The sequence below is a fragment of the Melanostigma gelatinosum genome (genome assembly GCF_949748355.1).
Source record: "Melanostigma gelatinosum genome assembly, chromosome: 11".
Classification (NCBI taxonomy): Eukaryota; Metazoa; Chordata; class Actinopteri; order Perciformes; family Zoarcidae; genus Melanostigma; species Melanostigma gelatinosum.
Window position 1 is genome coordinate 6,745,241 of NC_136644.1, and position 22,969 is coordinate 6,768,209.

Consider the following 22,969-nt stretch of genomic DNA (forward strand, 5'->3'; position numbering starts at 1 on the left):
TCTCTCTCTCTCTGTGTCTCTGTCTGTGTCTGTGTGTGTCTCTGTCTCTCTCTCGCTCTCTTTGTCTGTCTGTCTCTTGACATTTGATTGCAAAGTCAAAATACCGAAGGATAAGTAGCGTTGACTCCCCCGTCTGCATGTTAAACTATGAAATACTTGGGCGGAAACCCAATGACGGCGCAGTTCACGAGTCTGCCAAAGGGAAACATTGGTATCGTTAGTGCGTTGCTCATTCAGCCTGTGCAGTTCAGATAGAGTTTCTCCAACTTTGTGCTAATCTGCACCAGCAAACGTGTTGTGAAACTCACTGCGAAGGTTGCTGTCGTTACCGTTTCGATTGCAGCTGCTGCCTGCATCCCTCCATCCACGTGTTCTGCAATTCAATAAGCACTTCTACTGTAACTGAGGTTAAACTTTCTAAATGTAACACATGCAGCCAGTACATACAGTATACATTGACCCCCCCCCCCCCCCCCCCCCTCACAGATACCTCTACATGTCGGAACAGGAGATTTGATGACCATTGCAAGAGCAATAAGGATTTTTAGGGGCATTATGACTGGGTTAATAAAACACAGCTGCCCCTAAAAGTCCCTCACTTTTCTTGCTGCCTTTTTCTCTCTCCCTTCCTCCCTCCCTAGCTTAATCTCTCTCTGTCTCATTCCAAACTTTTGAGATCAAACTGCAACATTTGCTGGCTCCTCGAGCGCAGTTTGGTGCATAACTTTGGTATCTGTTCACCCAGTCGTGGCTGAAGAAACGCAACAACCTGGAGTGACCGCAACAAAAAGCGAGCGCGCTTTTGCAGTATTTGTGAATATATTTATAATGGCCGAGTTTTATTGGGATTTACAGTGGCGTTTTTTAAAGGGGGGGAGTTGAATGAGTTCAGAGCAGAGTTTCCAAGAAGGAGAGTTCCGTGTGTTCGTTAGAAGTTCAGCTTTCACGGAAAGGGTAAACACAATGTGAAGCTCTAACCCTCGCAGAGCTTTTCTATATGATGCTCACAATAACATATGGCAGAGTGAACCCAGTGACCGGAGCGCAAGAAACAACCTGTAGGGGGGAAAAAAAGTTCTATTTAAAGTAAGCTTACAACCCTGCAAACAAATGGTGCGAGGAGAGAATACGAGACAGCCGTGGTGGCAAAAAAAGAAAAAGAAAAAGATGTATCGTACTTTTCGGACTATAAGCCGCTACTTTTTACCCAACGCTTTGAGGCGTTGGCTTATAGTCCAGTGCGCTTTATATACGGATTTTTCCGTAGCTTTTCTCCACCACAACAACTGCAACTTCCGGTTCCGGTCTAACACAACATTTACTAGCTCCCGACACAGAACAGTTGCTACCAGCAACCCCTCTGCTACCAGCTGTTACTGACAGGGTCGCTACAATATGGATGAAGTACCTTTGACCTACCTCTCACTAGGACTGTTAACAAAAAAGGTTGAACAGCAAGATGCTTTTAACAGTACATGTCCGATTCGCTAGCTTCTAAGCTAATTTTAACATTACGGCCAATGGGGAAATGCTAACCGCGATTAGCATTAGCGAATATATAATATATCTTTGTACATCTTTTCATGCAGACATACTTGCATTACAGACTAAGGTCTCTCACGGCTACCAAACGAAAAGGAATGAGGCAATACCGGTAACTGTTGTTGCTCATAGCTCTGAATAGCTGTTGTGCTAGCAGCAACTGGCCAAGCCAGTTAGCGGTGAATGCTATTCAGAGCTATGAGCAACGTCGACACGCTGCATGAGAAGATCAGCTTTTTCACAATTGTGGCAAATCTTCCAGATATGATCTTAGTTCATGTACAATTGTGTTTACAATGGCTGGTATGATGATAGTCTGCTTTATCTCAGCCATTCGTTGTTGTTCAGCAATTCAGCCATGAAGGTACCGGTACATGATGTGGTGTGTTCAAGGACCCAAATGCAGACTCCGGACAGCAGAGTTATATTGCAAACCAAGATGAGCTACGAGCAACAAGTTATTGCCTTGTTGCTTTTAGATTCTAATGAGAAGACACGCTGCTTCGTTTTACTTCTTCAGTTTGGTAGCCTTGAGAGACCTTAGTCTGTAAGTATGTCTGATGAAAAGATGTACGAATATATATTATATTCACGATATTCGCTAATGCTAATCGCGGTTAGCATTTCCCCATTGGCTGTAATGTTAAAATTAGCTTAGAAGCTAGCGACATGTTATGATGTTCAGAGAAGACAACTTTAGTACCGGTACTGTTAAAAGCATCTTGCTGTTCAACGACAGTTATTGTGTGTTTTTGTGTGCGTGTTTTTGGGTGGGAGAAATAAATCATCTTGGTTTGCAATATAACTGCTGTCCTGAGTCCTGTTGTTGCAGCTACGGTATTCAGAAGCTACAGCTACGAGCAACAAGTTATTGCCTCGTTGCTTTTAGATTCTAATGAGAAGACACGCTGCTTCGTTTTACTTCTTCAGTTTGGTAGCCTTGAGAGACCTTAGTCTGTAAGTATGTCTGCATGAAAAGATGTACGAATATATATTATATTCACGATATTCGCTAATGCTAATAGCGGTTAGCATTTCCCCATTGGCCGTAATGTTAAAATTAGCTTAGAAGCTAGCGACATGTTATGATGTTCATAGAAGAAGACAACTTTAGTACTGTTAAAAGCATTTTGCTGTTCAACTGGGACACCTGCGGCTTATAGACCAGTGCGGCTTATCTATGTACCGATTCTTTTTTTCTTTTAAAAATCAGCTGGTGCGTCCTATATGCCGGTGCGCTCTATAGTCCGAAAAGTACGGTAAGCGACGCTGCGCAGCAAGTGGCGAGATGAGCCCGATTGGGCCTTTTTAAACAATATGAAATGCCACTGAGAGAGGCTTTGGCAGGCAGGAGCAGCCAACGCTGTTTAACATCACAACTTGAATCAGCGCACTCTGTGACTCTCCCGGAGCTCAGCCGTTAGCCATGGTGCTTGTTCAAAGCAGGCTCATTCCACCAGGCCTCCCTTACTAGGCCCTCGGCTCTCATGCTTGCGCTGGCTCGTACTCCCCTGCAGCATATATGGAGAGCTTTTGGCCGGAGCGCTTTTAGCTGCTTTCTGTGAGGTGTCGCCGCGCTTTAGTGGGCCACGTTGGAGGGAAATCAGTGACGATATAGTCGAGCTCATCTGAGGTGAAAACTACATCGTCATCTATTCTCTATATTTGATTTTTTTTGGGGGGGGGGGGTTTATGATCTGATCTGAGAACGAGGATGAAATATTTCTTACGTGTATTGTTGGTTAGCAGTGGTATATCACCTACAATCGCTAAGAATATAATTAGAACTTAAGGAGTTTGACGAAGTTCCGATAGCAACTTCTCACAGGCGAAACAAGTAACAGCAGGCTTGTAGAAACAAATGAGCTGGCACTGATCTGTTACAAACAGGCCGCAAGTAACGTATGATCAAGCGTTAAGTTTTGAATATATAAAACTGATGTAAATGATTTATGTGACCACGTCCCACCCACCGCCACATGCCGGGGGGGAGTCCGTTTCACCTCGCAGGGCTGTTTTTAGGTGGGTTTTAATAATCACGGAGGTCTCGTGTTTTTCAAAATAAAAATCCCATGCTTCAGCGAATGTCTTACCTATGTGTCACTTGCAGCATGGAGATGCCACCCTGGCCCTCCGCTCTATTAATTACACAGAGCATCTCGTGTCAGGATGCTAAATTCATTAGCGAGGCATCTATGGCATGCTAGGGGTCAGGACAGATATAGACACGGGCCTCCAAAACAACTTCTTCCCCACTTGACACTCTTGTTCGACATCATAGAGTTTGGCACTTTCGGATTTTTATTCATTTCAGTGCGTTTATGTGGAGTTTGAGCCGTCGGCTTCTACAGGAATTGTTAAACTAAATTACCTGTCTCAGCTCATGGAGGGTAGGAGTAATTTACTTGTAACTCAACCAATTTAAGTTTTGTGCTCTTTAAATAGAGATGAATTCAATAAAGTAGATTTCCACTTCCCAGAATTTAGCTTTTGTCATTTTTCCTTATCTATTTTTGACTGGGCTGACAGAATACAATTTGATTAGAAAAACTATTAATCAAAGACTGCAGAATGAGGCCAGGCCTCTTTTTCTTTTTTTCTGGAGAAGTGGCATGTGAAAGTTGTTCATCATTGTAAGCTTTAGACAGAAACACCCTCTGCTCTGCTTTTCTGACTCTCTTAAGAAACAAGCTTCTCTTTCACAAGGCTGCAAAGTTCAAGTTTGACAAATCAAAAAGATTTTAGCTTATTATTATGCAAAGACATTCACTGATTGACTGATTGAGTTATTAGGTAATTAACTTGACATATTTCCTTTGGCTGGGTACCTGCAGCTGTTTGCAAAAGCAGTCCTGCATCTCATACATTAAAATCATTTTGTGTAATATCACCTGCGGTCTCCATTGGGTTGTGTGCTATGTATTGGTGACTCTGTGGTGACCTTATTGTAGCTAACTTTACTCTGCGTTTTGTCTCGACAGTATCGCCACAATATCCCACCCCCCCCCCCCAAAAAAATATATTGGATCTTATTACGTATCAGCGGTATTAAATGGTGTGTTTACTGAACTTATCGAGCTTCATAGTGAGACTTCATCTCCTGTGCTTCAACAAAAAAAAACTATTTATATTCTCTATAAGACTTCCCATCTGTTCCCTATTCCTTTTCCTAATATGCAGCAGAAGTGTGGACTACATTGACTCTAACTTGGTGGTCACATGAGCCAGAAACTGGGACTTTGTAGGCCAGTTGAACGAATTTAGGACTCACCTTGCCCGCAAAGACCCAGTCTCTAACACACACCATCATTATCATCATGATCACCATCATCAGTCCCATCGCCGGGGACTCGGTGTGGAGGAAGCAACAAAAGGCTCACCAGTGGATCCTGGAAGTGTCTTTCATACCACACGGTTTTACTTCCAGACGAAGTGATGAAGGAATGCGAAAAGGAAGGGTTCGAAACCCTGCGATGTGGCTGATACATACCCATTGACCTGCTGAAGTAGGTGATGCTGATCCCGGTTTGTTTTGTAGCCCGTATACCTGCGTACCGCGCAGGTGTCAGCATCCCTGCGGCCGTATGGGGACTTCGCGTTTAAAAAAAAAAAGAAAAGCGTCGGCCGTCTGGCTGCTCGGAGGGAGATCGCAAAGCGAAGTTGAACTTCAGCGTCCATCCACTGGCACCACCGCCGGCCCAGTAATATCTGACCGCTCCGTGTGGCACGCATCCCAGATGGAGCAAGATTATCCTTTTGTGGGTTGGAAGGGAGGAGGGTGTTGGAAGAAGTCGGACAGTCCCCCACAGGCATATATCTTTGCCCATCTGTCCGGGGGAAAACATGCAGACGCAACAGTGTAGCGCCTTGTGCCAGTATACCTCCCCCCTCCGCCCGCCCCCTCTCCTTTAAAAAAAAAAGAACGCTTCTGCGTTTCCCACTGAGAGATCCCCGCGCGCACCAAGCACCCAACCAGTCACCCTATCCATCCTGGAAAGAGACAGCCGGGGGGGGGGGGGGAGAGCGGAGCCCGCTGGCCATGCTGCAGCCTCGATATCATGAGCAGGATATTCCCAAACAGCTGGAAGGGAGCAGATATATGGTGCTGCGCTCTCGTGTTGGGCCCTCCCCGAAATGGACCGGCTCTAAGTGGTAACCTGGTTATTTTCAGCGCGTCACTGGCTCGTCTCCAATTATAGGTTTCCGTCGGAGGAGCGCGGCGATGTAGTGACCCCCCCCCTATTTCCAATTCTCCTGTCAGAGGACTTTTTTTTTCTTTTTTTTAACGGCCAAGGAGCGCTGCGCTTAGTAATGTCCGAGCATGTGTGTCTTTGCCTGTAAACTGCACACATTCCTGCGGTGTGTCAGCTCTCCCCGTCCACATGCGCCACATGCAGGGCACCACGCTTGCGTCTCCGGAGCGGCTCCGTCCGCTGCGCTCTTCGAAGGTGTTCCCCTCTCTCGCTCTCTCTATGCCGTGCGGGCGGCTACATACATCCCAGGTTCATCACACCTCTCATGTTACACCTCCCTGAAACCAGCAACACGTTAGCGCGCTGCGACCCCCGGTGGCGGCGGTGCGCCACGGCACTCCACGACACGCACGTGTCTGTCAAAACACCACCTTTTTTAATTGTTTTATTCAGTGTGATCACGTGCAGCTGCACATCACTGGGCTAATGACAGCGCGCGACGGCTGGATTATTTTAGATACATTTAATCAGCAGCTTCATTCCAGTACTGAAGGTTTCTGTATGATATGATATTATTTTCTTATCTGTGAGGTTATATTCTAAAATGACATTTTGCTTTATTTTCTATTACAATTAAATATTTTGCTTTTTTACCTTCTTTCATTGTGGTACTTCACTTTCTATACTCTGTTCTGTTCTCTTCTGTTCTATTCTCGAGGTCACGCTCCACTTTTAGTGCCCGTGGTGACGCTCTCATCAGTCAGCTGCTCCATGAAGACCTGAAGCTCACAACAATACCGGAAACTGAGCGGTTTTCTTTTCAAAATAAAATAAATCACTTGCCGCTTTCTGCTGAAGGACCCGCTGTTTATCGAAATAACTGTTTACTTGTTACGTGGTGTATTTTGGAGTCGCGTTCCTTCTTCCGTGCTTAATTTGATTAACTTGGGAACTTTCCGGAACGAAAATATCTTGCAATTGACGTCAGCGCCTAACCATTTTATTTTGAAGGGTTTGACCGGAAGAGATGTTGGATTAAAGGCTAACTACCAAATAGCAACGTCCGACTTTGTACCTGTCAGGAATAAACCCGGCTTCTTATAAAGAACATATTCCATCACGCCAACAACCGCAGGACGGATGTTCATCATCATCATCATCATCATCATCTTCATCCTCTCATTAACATCTGACACCCGGGGGTGAGTCTTGAGTCCGTCAGTAAATGTCATCGCAGTTTGATTTCTGCGTCCAACATAAATATCCCGTATGCTTCCTCGTTTCCCTTAAACTGGTGCACTGCAGAGTCTGAGTTTACTGATCTCATGAGATCACGAGAAGCCAGTTCAGTACTATTGGACCACTATTGATCCTGAAATGACGTCAGCATGTGTTGATTGTAGAGAGATAGACGTTTGCATCAGAGAGAGAGAGAGGAATGTAAAGACATATTGTGTTTAAGGCAGAAAGACTGAAAGTTATTGCATCTGTTGCTAAAGCAGGTAAATAAACACATCATACGTCATTTAAAAATAACAAGCAACAAGTGTTGCATTTACATTTTTTTTTACTCAAAGTATTGTCAGCAAAAAATAAGTAAAAGCCTAGTCTAGAATAACAGCTTTCATTAAAAACTTTTCATTTACTTTTGATGCCAGTCTCTACTGTAAGGGCACCCAAACTATCAAGTGTTCTTCCTTTAAAGCAGGGGTCTTCAACGCTTTTCAGGCCAAGGACCCCCAAACTGACAGATAGCTGGAGCAGGGACCCCCGACTATATTTTGTGGTCGGTTCATGCTTGTAGACGTGTAACTGCGTTTGCTATTTTGGAGGCTATCAGTCTGCCCACACAGTGCTCTCTCCTCCCTGCACCATGTGTCACCCTCTTCTCTCTCTCTCGCTCTCTCTGTGCAGTGCAGTGGGGCCAATAAGCAGCGGATGCGCTGCGGGCGGCCCTCTCAATGGTCTCTCCCACCATGAAAGCGTTGGTGGATGCCGCATGGTTGGTGTGGAGCATCGGGGCCTCCGTCTATGACTACATCCACACCAACGCCATGGAGGAGCGCATCCACGCCCTGGAGGACGTCATCACCATCCACCAATGTGCGATTGGACTTCTGTCCGCAGGCGTTTTGGTCCTCTTCACCTACATCCTCTTCAAGAAGCTCTGAGGATGCGTCCAAGAGCGGTAAAGCAGACACTGACCAGACAGACCAGGGGGGAGGATTTTTACACATTCGGTACATGTTCTTAACACATTTTAATATTTTTTCTCAGGTTCGATACAAAAAAAGTGTCAAACGCACCATTATAGCAGCAGTAAACCGGTCAATTTGCTTCTCTTTTCTTTTTAATAGCCCAACAATATATCAGCAAACCACTACACACTGTACACTAGTATTTCAAACTCCATTTACACGAAGCAGCTGATGGTATGTGTCTTGGTAATTCCCCAATTTGCTGAGATTTCGTGAAAAGCTTATTCCCCCTGAACCTCGTATCTTGAGTGTAGAGGAACTTTAATATCCGAGGTCATTTATTATCCGTGCATGTGAACGCCAAATCTCAGGAACGCCTCGAGCTAACTTCTTCAAATTTGGCACAAATGTCAACTTGGACTCGAGGTTGAACCGATTAGTTTGGTGGTCAAAGGTCAAGGTGATTGTGGCCATAATTCAGGAATGAATATGCACATTATGTATATTCCCCACAAATGTCAAATAGGATAAAATGATGACATTTTTGACAGACATGGATGTAAACGGTTACTTGACTGGCCGGTGGAGGCAGAGAACCGTGAGGCGGTGATTCTACTTCCTTTTGTCTTGGAGAGTCAGATGAAAGAAAACATCCTAAAATCCATTGTTATCGAATATTATGGGTGTATTATTCATATAATGCTTTCCAAATAAACCTCTTTTATACCTCATAGTTGATACGTTACTGTAGGTGCCACTGCTGGCACACACTACAATTTGAAGTTGATGGAAAGTCTTTTCGTAAGCTGGCCGTTGAAATGTTTCAGAGATGTCCAACTATCCCAGAGTGCTGCTGCTGCTTGATGTTTATTGATATGTTGTTTTTAAGGGAGCATTTTGTACCATGAAAGTGTATCTAATTAATTTTACAGTATAAAGATTCTGTTACAGTAACTTAAATTAACTTCCCTAACCTGCAAAGAGAAACTGTTTGAAGAAGTAGTGCCTCATTGAGATCTAATGCCGCGTGCTGTGTGTTTATCTGTGTACATTTGTAATGTCACTGCCTCAAAGGGACCACAACAGAGAAACACCCCACAATGAAAGACTGTTTTAATATCGCCACAAGAGCATCACAGCGTGTCCTCTCCAAAGGTCAAATAAATGTGGAATTCAAATAAAACGGGACATCTTTACGATACATGTGACCAACATCAGTCTGGTGTCGAATGCAGCACCAATGGCTGTAAATGAAAAGTTGTGAATGAGAGTCGTAGAATACGGCCTCTTAAAAGCTGCAAATATCAGAGGCCGCTCAATCAAGCCCCTCCCCCCCAACATTTCTTTTTTTTTCTTAATGGACAGCAAACTTCAGAAACTGCAATACTGGCATAATAACAATAATTCATGGCTGGGCACAGCTCCAATGGTCTACAGGACCGGGAGGAACACCCGCTTCTTCGGCTGATGAACTTCTACCTACGACGCTCTAGACTTGGACACTTCGTGGCGACTCATAAGTGTCCGGTCTGCATCAGCGTGTACTTGGAAGTGAAGCTCTCCACGCTCGCCCCCTCCAGGAACTTCATGGCTCTCCAGTGGATCTTGCCGCAGTTCTCCGGCTGTCCGAGGGGCCCCAGCTCCTCCTGGATGTACTGCAGCCACAGATCTTTGGGGGAAATAAAAACAGAAAATATTTTTAAAAAAGAAAAAGGTTTGTTAGATGGAAACTTGGTATTTCCTCGATACTTGATTGAGAGGATATTGTGAATAAATATTTTTCAACTAATGCTACTTTTCCTTTTCGACTCCTGTTCCTTTAAGGCTTTTAAACTCTGCTCACCGTCATCTGAGGTACCAAACTCCTGCAGGGCTCTCTCATAGTAGTCTCTCAGACTGTTCATCTTTGGAGTCTCCTGGAAGAACAGACCAAAGTGTTATCGCAGCTCAGGATCGTCTCGGCTTATCGCTAATCCAAACAATATCAAAGTCTGCCCCCGCAATCTGCCCCCGCAATCTCTTCTTTTTTGGCAGAGTTTAAAGTCTTCTGAAACATTCAGAAGGGTTCAAACTAGAGTCAATATCATCTGTTCTGCACCGAAATCCGAAAGACTGAGGTGCAGTTCACGCAAGAGCTTTCACACGTGTGACATACATGCGCTATACATACTTGTTCCTTCTCGATCGCAAGCATTGTGGTGAAAAAGGCCTTGGACAAGGGACGGTTGTCTTGTAAGCTACAGAAGAAGAAGAAAAAAAAAAAAGTTGTTTTCTGTACAGCTTCGTCACAAGACACTTCTCAGGACTTTATTTTGCATTCCTCTCATGCTATTTATCATTTAAATACACAACAACATGAGCAAAGTGATTCTGTTCTTTTTTTTTACCTGGTAAAGGTCGTCCTTGCTTTCTTGTAGCCTCCAGTGGAGTACGACCAATCAAGGTAGCTCTCTTTAATCTCCATGGCAACTGCCGCCACTGCAGACAGCAGACCTCTCTGGGAACAAACGGGAGAACATGCGGTCTCATTTCGGAGGCCAAAACAACCGTGCGTTTTGCATTTGGTTTGTTGCCGTGTTGGTGCACAGAGCGGTAGTGGACTACCTTGAAGACGGCTTCCGTCTCCTCGGGACTCTGGTGGGCCACGCTCCACTGGACCTGCAGCCGCCACAGAGGTAGACTCTCCTGCCGAGACGGGACAGAAAGGACTTCGCCATCAGTACGTTTGCTAATCACATCGGGCTCAGTGGAGCGCTAATTAGCTTCCCGTAGCATTGAGCGGTGGTTAGTGGGGCTGCACCGATTCAACCTGGTGACGTAGGCTCGTCCCAAACGGTCAACTCCACGTCAGAGTTTGGCTTCGACATTAAGACTGATTTAAAACATTTTAAACCATAAAATCATGCTTTACAGACGTTTTATACAGACGTTATTAAATACAGACAGTCTAACAATGAGTCTGTATCCTCCTGTAGCATCTGGGAGACAAACTACCGTGCGCAGGTCTAAATGTCTGTGGAAAGTGCATGAGCGTCAAACGTGGCGCTGCACCAGGAGAGCACGTCCACATTCTCTTCAGTAATCCATCTTCTGCGCCGCGTCGTTATGGAAACATTGAATTGTTTGGCGTAGCCCGAGGGTTTACACTCTTTCCCAACACTTCGGGAGAGTGTTTATCTCGAGACAAAAGACCTGCCTAATGAGCAGCGTGTAGTAATCCTCCTCACACGGCTACTTCTCAGGGCCACGGTCTTGTGAACACCCCCCCACCACCACTACCCCAACAACAACCAGTTATTCTGCTCATCACTGTAACGGCTGTGTCAAAAGTGTATTCATAGAAATACCGCATTGTGTATTCCTGCGATGTACTGTGCGACGACGTGAAGGGTGTCAGGGTGACGCGAAGTCAAGGAAAGAAATGTGTGGCTTACCATTTGTTTCTTAAATTAAGCCACACATTTCTTTTTTAGGTTATTATCCAGCCACAGCTTATAATTATATTAAGAGTATGGACTTAAACAGGAAGCCTGCCAATTTACCTGCCATGTTAAATTAAGAGAACATGCGAGTGTGACCTCAAATGATAAATAATTACACAAACTATCTCTGGGCTTCGTCTTGCAAGGTTGCTTTAAGTGCCTGAAGCTCTCCTCACACAGAAGGGGGAGGAGGCCATTTGTGGATCTTTAATATCATGAGACTAATTGGGCCACTGAGATGGCCCACTTATACAGCAGTGCTGGTGGCTTTCATGTGTGTGTGTGTGTCCGTCCAAGTGGCTCCATCCTCCAAGGAGAACGATTCTACTGGCGTATGTGCTCAGTGTAAGCAGAGAAAATTGCAAAACTTGATGCGATTGAGAGCAAATGATGTCGAGTCAAATTTAGTGAGTGTGTGTGTGTGTGTGTGTGTGTGTGTGTGTGTGTGTGTGTGTGTGTACCTTGGGATGGACGTGTGTGAGGGCCTCCTGGAATAGCCGGCCCACGTCTCCACTCCCCAGCCGCGTTAGCGTCTGCAGACTCAGGCTCCACACTGACACCGATTGGCTGTAGCGCTGCGTGGCTGCCATGGCAACGCTGGCCGCTCCCTCAGCATCTCCGGTGGCGAGGAGGATGTGCAACTTTATTTGAAAACCGAGAGAAAGTTAGTACATCAAGATGAGATTTCCTCCCGTTTCCATTTCCCCTTTTTTATTACAACAGGAAATGTGGTCTGAAATGCATAAAAAAATTTTTTTAAATGAGTCCTCAACTAGTTTCAAAACCAAGATGGCTGCATGGTATTTGACTTTTCGCACTCTTCTTATCGACCGTCTCCAATCTTGAACATCACTGCAGGCGGCCGTCTGGTTGCATTTCGTTACGCTAGGACTTCCAAGAACGAGTAACTACCGACTCACGGCTTCCGATGTAAACATCGATCTCCTCGAGCTGATCCCACCTTGTGTTTTGAGTACTATTAAGGCTTGAGGGCCCCTATGATTGCATTTACACATTTAAATGAAGCCATTATCTTACCCAGTTCTTGTAATAATCCTCCTTCAACAGTGAGGAGTCGTGGGCGCGCTGCAGCACTCCCAGCAGCCTCTGCTGCCTCTGTGACACACACACACACACACACACATGTAAACATACACCTCCAAGAACACTGAAGCCTGTGACATTTCTTCTGCTGTACACTCACTTACCTTTTCCTTCAGCTCTTCGACGTTGGTCTTTCTTCTCAGCCTTTCCAAGCCGAAGGTCACATAGCAAGACCACATGGGCTCTAGAGAGCACAGCACAGGTTTCTTATATATACACACATATATAGGAATGTACAGTGTAATACTGCAGGGCACCCGTAGATTTTTAGAACGCCAGATTTTAGAAGTTTAAAAACTTTGTAGGCTACCTGAATCGGATTATTATTATTAACTTAAACTCCTTATTCTAAAGGCACATGCAACGGGAAGAAATGTGTCAGAGCATCGTAATAAAACCTCAACTGTAATTCAAATTTGTACTGCTGCTAATACTCAAGTAGTGATTTTTGCCTTTTTGAAAATAGCATGCGTGTCTGAGCACCTACCGGTGTTGAGGCTCTTGACCCCCTCCTCGTAGACCTGGCAGCAGCGCTCCTCTCTGCGGTTGATGTCCGAGGCTCGGCCTTTGGCGGTCTGCAGCTCCTCCCCGGCCCCCGGAGCATCCAGCTCCCTCTTAGCCATGAAATCCCACGTCAAGCTGTCTGCTGTGTAGTTAGCCTGTAAGCTGCAATACAACGGGGGGGGGTTACATTCATGCTTAGCAGTGAAGTCCTGTTTGAGCTGAAAAATGGGTGCGCAAGCTGGTGCCTTACTCTTGCAGGATGGAGTCCTGGAGCTCTTTGGTGAAGTCGAAGATAGCTGCTACGTTCAGAAGTGAGATGACAAACTCGGCTTCTGTTGGACAAAAAAAAACAAAAAGAGCGGCGATACAAAAGGTAAAGGGACCAGATCTGGGGAATAGTCGGACATTTGGCAGAGAGTCGTTCTCATATCCCTTTCATCAATACGACGCTGCAGTCCGCTGAGCTTATCTTAGCATGAAAAAACGGCTCGCCTGGCTCTGTCCAAAAGTCAACAAAAACACATTTGTATAAATCCTAAAAAAAGACAATAGTTTGTGGTTTTACGAGAAGGGTATGTGTGATATCTTCGCCAAGTGAAAAAGAAAGATGCATCAGTTCCTAAATGTAGAAATAAACCATATAAATTGAATTCTTGTTTAAATGGGGAAATACAATTACTGGTATTTTTGCCTACCTTTGAGTTTCCCTGTAGCATCGCTGTACACAACCTCAGCCAGTTTGCCACGGAGGATCTCTGGAGAAAACTCATATTCACCCTGGAAGCAGTGAAGAGCGGAGTATTCAGGCACCGAACACAAAGCCAGAGCTTCTGTGCATGTACGTATTGACTTTTTTTATTATTACTTTCCACTGTTTGAGTTCAATTTGCCACACACTCACCAGGTCCATCTCGGCCTTCTCCAGCTCTTCCTTCTGCTTCCTCAGTTTCTCGCAATGCAGCAGCTCCATACGAAAGTACTGACACAGAAGAAGTTGTTGGGAGACAATTGGAAGTAAATATTTGACGAATACACAACCGCCGCTCTTCCAACAGCGGCTACCGCTCCTTTTAGACTGAATTTCGTTCGAACAGGTTTCATTGTTTGAAAATGGATGCGATGGCGCATTGCTTCTTTTACCTCCTGGTAGACTTTCTTGTTGTCGGGATGGAAGCGCAGAGCCCTCAGAAACAGGTGTCTGGCACTTTCAGAGGAGCTTCGATCCTCCAGCTCACTCTTGGCCGCCATGATCCACAGGGCTTAAAGAGGAGGGGGGTCACTGTTAGTTACAGTTAATATTGACTTTGTTACAACATATTGAAAAGCACAATCATGTGTACCTGGTTTGTCGGGGTGTATAGCAAGCATGGATGAGAACACTTTGCTGATTTGGCCTTTGGTCGCCTGGCGAGAGAAACCCAGACCGGAGATCATTATTAGAACGAACGCAGTGTTGGTTCCAAGTTGTACTTAAAGCAAACGGTGAGATAATTACCCATTTCTTACAGAAAGCCACATGTGAGAGCCAAAGCTGCACATCGTCCTGTGGGGAAAGAAGACATGTCGCTCACATATGATTCAGTAAGTTAAAGCTAAATATAAAGTATTCATATCTCATTATGTTTAGATTTTATGTGGAGGGAAACAAAATGGATAAGAAGAGATTCTTCAAAAGTCATGATTAGTTTGATTGGGAACAAATCATCGCAAATAAAATTGATCATTTCTAATAAGTTCAGCTCATTTGGCACAGTTAATAGTCGATGCAATGCTTTAATTGATAAACTCCAATGGTACAATATAAATGTTTTGTACAGTACCTTCCACTTATTTGTTGCTCTTCTGAAGACGCTATTTATTCGATGGATGACGGCGAACTCAATCTCGTCTCTTTTGAAATGGTAATGTATGTGCTGGAAAAGCAAAGTGAGGCACAGTCAAATGGTGCAACATCACCTCAAGGTAAACGGCTGGGCATGTACGTTCCAGTTTACGGCAAGAGTATGAACTGAAACATGTCTGCCGTCGAACGAATCCCATCTAAAGTGATTATTAGCATCACTTACCGCTCTTCTCTTCTTGATCAGCTCTAAAATGTTGATTTCATACTGTAAATAAATGTTTAAAAAAAAAGTATGTTAGTGTTCATAGCTTGTATTTATTTATTAATTAAAAATAGAAAGCAATACATGTGTAACATGATTAAAGCACCCTACCTGAATGTATGCAATGAAGTCCTCTTTGTTTACGATCAACCTGTGAAGCTTGTATTCCAGAGCAGTTGCCCTCTTAATTATGGATCTGAAATATTAACAATAATAATTAAATCTCACGAATCAAAACTGAGCTGTAGAGTTTTATGTATTTGTCGTTAGACCCACTAACATCAATGACACAGTAATCGTGTTTTTGTCAAGTTTCTCTCCGTATTTCGCCAGATGTCGTCTTACTTGACTTCTTTCTTGGTGAACAGTCCCACTCTCTCCAGCTGCTCCAACTCGGGGATTCTCTCCTCAATCCGGTGCTGAACGACCTCCGCCATCTTCAGGTCCGACTGTTATTTGGTGTTGTTAAATGTATTAATGTCAACGTTGTACTGAAATACAATAAGACTGTAGGCAACTAGCGTGAGTATCTCCTCCACACATGTGTGGAAGTTGTGATTGGCCGCGTTTCCGGTTCCGTCTGCAAATAGCTCCGACGGGAAACACGATCAAGCGTGAGTGACGCAGAAACAAATTCTTAGCTGCTACTGATTCAGGACTCACATAATAGACACGCGCCATCTCTACTGGTTTTAAATGGCACGAAATAACTAATATGTTAGTTAGTATATTCGTGAATATATTAGTTCGTATTTTAGTGTAGCACTTAAAAGTAAATACAAAATAGTTGATGGGGGGGGGGGGGGGGTCTAATGGAGATTCGAAAACAGCTGAGTTCATTTAGAAATTTTATTTCGAAATTGTTATTGAACCTAATCAAAGGTATAGGAAAATTAAGAGGCTGCTAAACGAGCGCATACGTATGTCTGAAGAACCTGAGAACAAATAAATTCTTTACTTTTATGTAACGAATATAAATATTATGTTTTCAATCACCATGTAGCCTGTACTGTACTGGTATACGTACAGACACGTGTCTTAATTTATTCTACTGTAACGTTCAGCTTTAATGAGAACGTGATTGTATACGATATTAATATGACGCAGTTAATATGACACAGTATGCCACTATTATTTGAAAAGTGTTTTGTGTAAATAACCTTTATCGCATATAATAATACTACAACAAAGTGGGATCAAAGTGGTACTATTACCCGTACAGTACACAGTTTTTATCTCACGTTCCAATAAAAATTCACTTAAAATATTGATAAATATCGTTTTAATCATTAAAGTTAGCTTTGCCTTTACCAGAGTCGTTAAAAGGACGCTCACGCTGAATTAGCGGTGCGTCGCTATTGTCCTAGTCCGGTCTAATTTCTATCTTGGTTGTAAACATTGGGTGCTGCTGGTTTTTCGGGGATATTCGCTTGTTACAGGTTCGCCAAAATGATTTGCAATGCTGTCAACACATCCGGGAAGGTAGTTCTGTCCTTCACAATAAGATATCACGCTTCAACAACTCCAAATTGTGTAATAAAAGCTCCTTAATTTCCATTTGAGTGTTGTAGTGGAATATTAGTGTATACCGCCACCTGCTGGATGTTTTGTTAAACTCTTTTCATGTCAATTACTGTCAAAACACGTATTTTATCGTAGCCTATGCATTTTGACGTGGTGACTACGAGCCTCCAAGTGTGCTTTTACGCGGACGTACTCTTAGTAAACTATGTGTAAAATATTCATTTTCTGTGGTATTGTTATCTAATTTGAACGCGTACTAGGTAATATGACTTCATGCTGTGGTACCATTGTGTTGTCCAGCTAAAGTCCCAGCCATAGGTATCTGCAGGCATGTGTTTGCCAAAAAACATCCATGCGGAAATAAAAACCTTCTGTTTCAGTGTGTTGTAGCTTCATTCGCTCAATGCCAGTCGCACTTACAGTGATCTGACTGTTTGTGAAGAACCTTCAGTGTTACCTTTCAATAGAGACTAAAACGTTTGTATCGTAACAAGGTGGAGTTCTTTTATTTTCCCTTTTTTGTTGTCTTTTCCAAATTGTCACGGTAGAGCGGAGGGACGAGGAGGACATGCGTAACTGGTAAATATATATATATATATGTGTGTGTGTGTGTGTAACTTTCTGAATTCAAAACTTTGAATAGACTAAGTATTTTTGTCAACGTTTTAGTTTATTTTTGAAAGAGCAAATATGTCATATGACAGTTGACAGTCAACAAGCTATTCTGCTGCTCTGCTCCTCTTCTGTGTGTTTGTTCACAGCGAAGATCGTGCGACAGAGTTTCCTCAGATATTGGTAGAGACGCGAATCCTTCTATTGGAGAATTTTTTCTTGGGGTTATGGTCTGACTTTATTCTCAGTATAACTGTAGAAGTGGATTTATTCTCTGAGGTGGGACAAAACTAAAACATTAATACAAGTTTTTTGTTTTTTAGAAAAACACAATTCTTAGAGAAATAATGCATATGGGGATATTTCTTTTGTAATGGCAGCTGTATTCCCTGATATCAATAGAGCTCTCCACTGCCAAAACTTCCTTATTTGCTTTTGATGATTATATGTTGAAACAACCACGGTTTGGCACCTCTGGCACTGTTCATACGTAAATGGAAGAATTGTGACTGAACCAGTGTTTTTCCTCTCGGTAGTCTTCGTGATTCTCCGTAAGGACCCAATGAGGGGCTTTGCATTGACCATTTATGTCGTATAATGTGGCCGTGTAGAGGGTGGGATGTGGGGCTGAACCAGCTGTGCACATTTATAGGTTGATTTGGGATTTATAAAAGGAAATTACGCAGAGGCAGGCATACGCAAGGTTTTATAAATCCGATTTGTTTTTGTTGGCGTACGCCGTTTTCGGCACATAGACTTTTATGAATCCTATACACACTGTTTTATAAATGAGACCCTTAGATACTGTGTGTGGAGCGGACCAACCCAGACTCCTTAGTTATTGTCCTTGGTGACTTTAACAAAGGAAACCTCAGGATGAATCCGATACGCACTGTTTTATAAATGAGACCCCACGATAGAAGTATCAAGTGGCATGAAATGGAAATACCAAGTATCACAAATTGATTAAACCTACTTCGTTACATTCAACCACTGACTGCACTCTCTTGTATTTGTTTCATTGTATCTTTTACTCTTGTGAATTTCACCACATGCTTTGTCTACAGGTGGCCTTCCTTTCACAAGCGTCACGCATCCAAGATGAAGTCAAAAGTGAGAATTCTCATTTTCCTGCTGGTTGTGATCGGCATCGGACTGTTTCGGAGAGGAGACATCACACCGTACTTCCCGCCTTGGGATCAAAGACCCTGCGCTTGTGACCGATGTTTATTTGAAAATGATACGTTGATTCAGCAGCGTTTCAGCAGATTTGCTGAACCATTTTTGTCAGTAAACTACAATCTCTCAGAGGATAATTTCAACTGGTGGAAGGTAAGTTGTGACCTTGCAAGATAACAGTCTCTCAACCTGCAGTTCAAATCAGGATCAGTAAAATACAATCACATTCAACTGTTGCCATCACTGTGGTGGCTAAACTTCAGCTCTCAGTCTGGTCTTAAGTTAAGTTAGACCACTCTATCTCAATGTGGGCATGAAGTGTGTGTCTGACAGAGAGGTGGTCATGGCATCAGTGGGTGATGTTTAGGGCTCTGTGTCCATGCAGCTCACCAGAGGGGGGATGATTTATACTAAGAAATAATTAATTCAATTAACCTTGATTCTTTATTCGTTCGACGAAAAAAATATGAATTAGAAAATACAACATTCATGAATTTTACAATATAAAAAACATCTTTTGGCTTACAATCACTGTCAAAGTTATTTGACCAAACATATGCAGTTTCCCTACTTGGGAAGGACCGATGAGTCGACCCGAGGGATTTTAACTGGATTTCACTCAATGACTCAACAACTTTTAATTTTCCTCCTTTTATTTTGGTAGGTTCAACATATTAGTTCGTTCAGTCACGAAGCCATTTTAGCCATTTCAATCTTTTTAGGTGAAAAACCGGCTGCCTCTCAGGACTTGTAGACTCGTCAGTCCTGCAGAGTCTTCTCAATCACTGTGGTGACAGCGACTGACAATTTGTTGAATTGGTACAATTCATGTGGTCTAACAGTATGCAATGTTTGGTGTTTCTGACAGGGTCTACAGGCTGAAAAGCATCATTTCAGTACCTACAGAAATAAAGTGGACAGGATGTTTCAGATGTTCCCAGCCAGTGCTTATGTTGACGCATCCAGCCCTGAGCGCTGCATGACTTGTGCTGTGGTGGGGAATTCTGGTAATTTGAAGAAATCACATTACGGACCTCGAATAGATTTCCAGGATGTTGTCATAAGGTAAAAGAGTCTAGACACACATGAACGTTTTTCTCCCTCAATGTCACAAACTAAAAGTCAAAAATCACACCTTGTTTTTCCTGACAACTACAGTGACATATGAAATATATCCCTTTGTACTTTTTAGAATGAACGGAGGTCGCACGAAAGGCTATGAACCAGATGTTGGGACCAAAACAACTCATCATGTCATGTATCCAGAGAGTGCTGTGGATTTAGATAACACCACTCGTCTTGTGCTGTTTCCATTTAAGATACTGGATCTTGACTGGGTTACGAAGGCCCTCAGCACAGGATTTTCCGGAAGGTGAGTCATGTTTTTTATTTCAGTTCAAGTCAAGTTGCTCCGGTCCTTCCTCTGAAGCTGTCATTCAATCCTGGTGAAGTCACCCAGCAGTAGGGAGTGAGGCGGACGGGCCGCAGGGTGAAATTTAAACATAGCGCTACTACAACTATACTCTTCTTACAGTTAACCCTCTCGTTGGGCTGTATCCTGTTAAGTTGTTAGGTTGCAGAGCAGGAATGTGCTAGCAACGGTAGTACTTATTCTGATCCAAGGTCAATTGAGTCATATCAGTCACTCTGGAGCTGCTGTGGAGGCTTTGCAGAGGGTTTGGACGACATCTCTAAAGGGGGACACCAACTACAAATATGGCAGCAGAATCTTTTCAATGAATGCTACTAACCTAGCATATTCCTCTGCATTCCCACCACCACTTTTGTGGTAATACGCGTGAAATTCTACTTCAGCAGAGTATTGTCACTGAAGGGCTCTGTATACTTACAGGAGCAAAGGCACAGAAATTGTCTGTGGCAACCAGTGGTGTATAGTAACGAAGTAGAAATACTTCGTTACTGTACTTAAGTCGTTTTTTTGGATATCCGTACTTTACTTTACTATTTATATTTCTGTTGACTTTTACTTCACTACATTTTGCAAAGAAAAGTGATACTTTTACTCCGATACATTTCCCCTGAAACCTTCGTTACTCGCTACAAAATCAAATCTATCTTTAGAAACAAAATGAATCATGAGAGCAGCGTCGGGGACTGTGGTGGAACACAGACTGCAAGCAAGCAGGTTTGGTGAATCAGTGGTCCTAGCAGCAAGTTAAATCATTGGTTCTATACACTGTAGCTTCTTCACATTCTAATAGAATGTGAAGAAGTTACATTCTAATACAATGTAACTTCTTTACATTCTAATACAATGCAACTTCTTTACATTCTAATAGAATTGTATTTTGAAGATGAACAGGACATTTTTCAGGTTCAAGTAATGACTGGGTTGTTACTTTCGGTGCTGCTTTAGTATTGATCATGTTTTGATATTTGAGTCATGTTGTGGATGATCAGATGGAGTTATGATGGTAGCAGTCGCCCAATTGCAGATTCAGCTTGAGCAAAACCTTTGCCCATTGTACAAATCAGGCCCATAGGAGTTTACAAGGCAGGTGTGCTTTCTCAAAACACTGACCTGATGCATCAAGTGGATATTTTTTGCTGAACATAATATTATGCATTGGCCCTCTACATCCTCTAGTCTAATGAGCATACTTATAAACGCACTGTTACAACTCCTTCATAGTGTCATATTGCTTTTCGGAGAATTATGATGATAAGTTCATAGTAGATGCAAAAGTATACTTATGTACAATATATTATGTTGAACATTGTTGCTCCTGAATGGATCACAGCCAACCCAATTATGTTCAACACAGCTCATGTCCTTGGTCATGGTGGCCACAGCACTTAAAAGAATAAACTTCATAATTCTCAAAATTCTGACCCTTTGCTTTTTTATTAACAGCATTTACTTGTACTTTTACTTTCAATACTTAAGTAATTACGGAAAATTACTTTTGATACTTAAGTACAATAAATATCAGATACTTTAAGACTTTTACTCAAGTAGTATTCTAATAGGTGACTTTTACTGTTACTGGAGTCATTTTCCAGTAAGGTATCTTTACTTTTACTCAAGTATGGCTTTTGGGTACTTTATACACCACTGGTGGCAACTGATCTTCAGTTGCTAAAACAACTTGCACCCATCACGAAGCAGAGCTACCCTATTCAAATGTTAATCCATGAAAATTCTTGTAGCATAATTTACATAAAATGCAAACACTGAGTGACAGTGGTGGTGTTTGCTTCAAAGGCAAACAAGCTATTTCATTGTGTAAATTCCTGGTATATCATTTTACTGACAAAAAAAACGTACATTTGACATCATTTGATGTTGACTTTAACATTTCATGCTTTTTTCAACAGCTCATATGCGCCAATAAAATCAAACATCAAGGCTAACAAGGATTTGGTTTGTGTTATCTTTTAATGCATTCATCGATAAACTTTATTGGCTCAAAAGTCATAAAATATCTTTAAAGACTAATTCTGATTTCATAACAGGTGATGGTCCTTAACCCAGCTTTCATGAGGTACGTTCATGACGTGTGGCTGCAAAAGAAGGGCAAGTATCCATCCACTGGCTTCATGACTTTGGTTCTTGCCCTGCATATTTGTGACGAGGTAGGTTTATTTTTAAATTGAGTGAATGTTATTACACACTGATGATTGACAAGAGGATGCTAATGACGATGAAGGAAAAAACATGGAATCTTGTGTCATTTAGCGAGATTTATTAACGCTTTTACCACATTATCCGTTTCTAAAATTGTCTACCTCTGTTTTCCCAGGTCCATGTGTTCGGTTATGGAGCAGACAGTGATGGAAACTGGAGTCATTACTGGGAAAAACTCATGAACAATAACTTAAAAACGGGATCACATCCTGGACCTGAAGAGTATAAAATTATCCTGGAGCTAGCTAAGCATCAAATACTCACGTTTTACACGGGGTCGTGATCTTTCTCTCAGCATTCAACGTATTCAAGCCTTGAGAGTGAATCACTTACAAAGCAAAACAAGACTAAGAAGCCTTCAAGAGACATCTCTTCTCAGACTAACTCCCCTGTACACTAACACTTTCCAAGATTAAAATGTGAGTGATAAATCATCCATAATCTAATGGAGAGGGAACTAACACTACATGTATGATCCTGTTGATGTTGTGGTTTCAGCTACCCAAACTGGTTCAGTGACATTAACCACAAAAGCCTTTGAATAATACGTTACATCACAACTGTGCTATGCTGCTGTGTGTGTGTGTGTGTGTGTGTGTGTGTGTGCGTGTGTGTGTGTGTGTGTGTGTGTGTGTGTGTGTGTGTTTTTTTCTTTGTGAACAGAAACAAAGTAGTGATCTCAGGAAAAAAAAATGTAAAGTGAAATTTGAACCCAAGAGCATTTTACAATTGTTGGTCCGCTCCACACACAGTATCTAAGCGTCTCATTTATAAAACAGTGTGTATAGGATTCATAAGTGTGTGTGCCAATAAAAAAATCGGATTTATAAAACCTTGCCTATGACTGCCTCTGCGCAATTTCCTTTTATAAATCCCA

General features: G+C 42.7%; 2 protein-coding genes and 1 long non-coding RNA gene across 3 annotated transcripts; 2 read left to right on the forward strand and 1 right to left on the reverse strand.

The window, feature by feature from the left end:
• Positions 1 to 6,796: 6,796 nt before the first annotated feature.
• LOC306784463 lies at positions 6,797 to 9,444 on the forward strand. The gene is made up of 3 exons (XR_013772363.1): positions 6,797 to 6,937; positions 7,650 to 7,923; positions 9,355 to 9,444. It is a non-coding gene; the product is annotated as an uncharacterized lncRNA (long non-coding RNA).
• Positions 9,030 to 15,666, reverse strand: utp6 (UTP6 small subunit processome component). Its single transcript, XM_079278458.1, has 19 exons — positions 15,474 to 15,666; positions 15,240 to 15,324; positions 15,090 to 15,131; positions 14,844 to 14,936; positions 14,519 to 14,566; positions 14,364 to 14,427; positions 14,164 to 14,282; positions 13,925 to 14,002; positions 13,719 to 13,800; positions 13,274 to 13,355; positions 13,007 to 13,185; positions 12,624 to 12,703; positions 12,454 to 12,531; positions 11,877 to 12,056; positions 10,538 to 10,618; positions 10,321 to 10,430; positions 10,104 to 10,170; positions 9,777 to 9,849; positions 9,030 to 9,602 (listed from the first exon to the last, which is right to left on the reverse strand). The coding sequence occupies exons 1-19, from the start codon at positions 15,563 to 15,565 to the stop codon at positions 9,448 to 9,450; spliced, it is 1,788 nt and encodes a 595-aa protein (XP_079134584.1). The 5' UTR covers positions 15,566 to 15,666; the 3' UTR covers positions 9,030 to 9,447.
• Positions 15,667 to 17,120: 1,454 nt separating this feature from the next.
• On the forward strand, positions 17,121 to 22,852 carry LOC306784459 (CMP-N-acetylneuraminate-beta-galactosamide-alpha-2,3-sialyltransferase 1-like). The gene is made up of 7 exons (XM_079278463.1): positions 17,121 to 17,231; positions 18,332 to 18,596; positions 19,312 to 19,508; positions 19,636 to 19,815; positions 21,783 to 21,828; positions 21,921 to 22,040; positions 22,208 to 22,852. Exons 1-7 carry the CDS (start codon positions 17,221 to 17,223, stop codon positions 22,373 to 22,375), a joined length of 987 nt encoding a protein of 328 aa, XP_079134589.1. The 5' UTR covers positions 17,121 to 17,220; the 3' UTR covers positions 22,376 to 22,852.
• Positions 22,853 to 22,969: the final 117 nt, after the last annotated feature.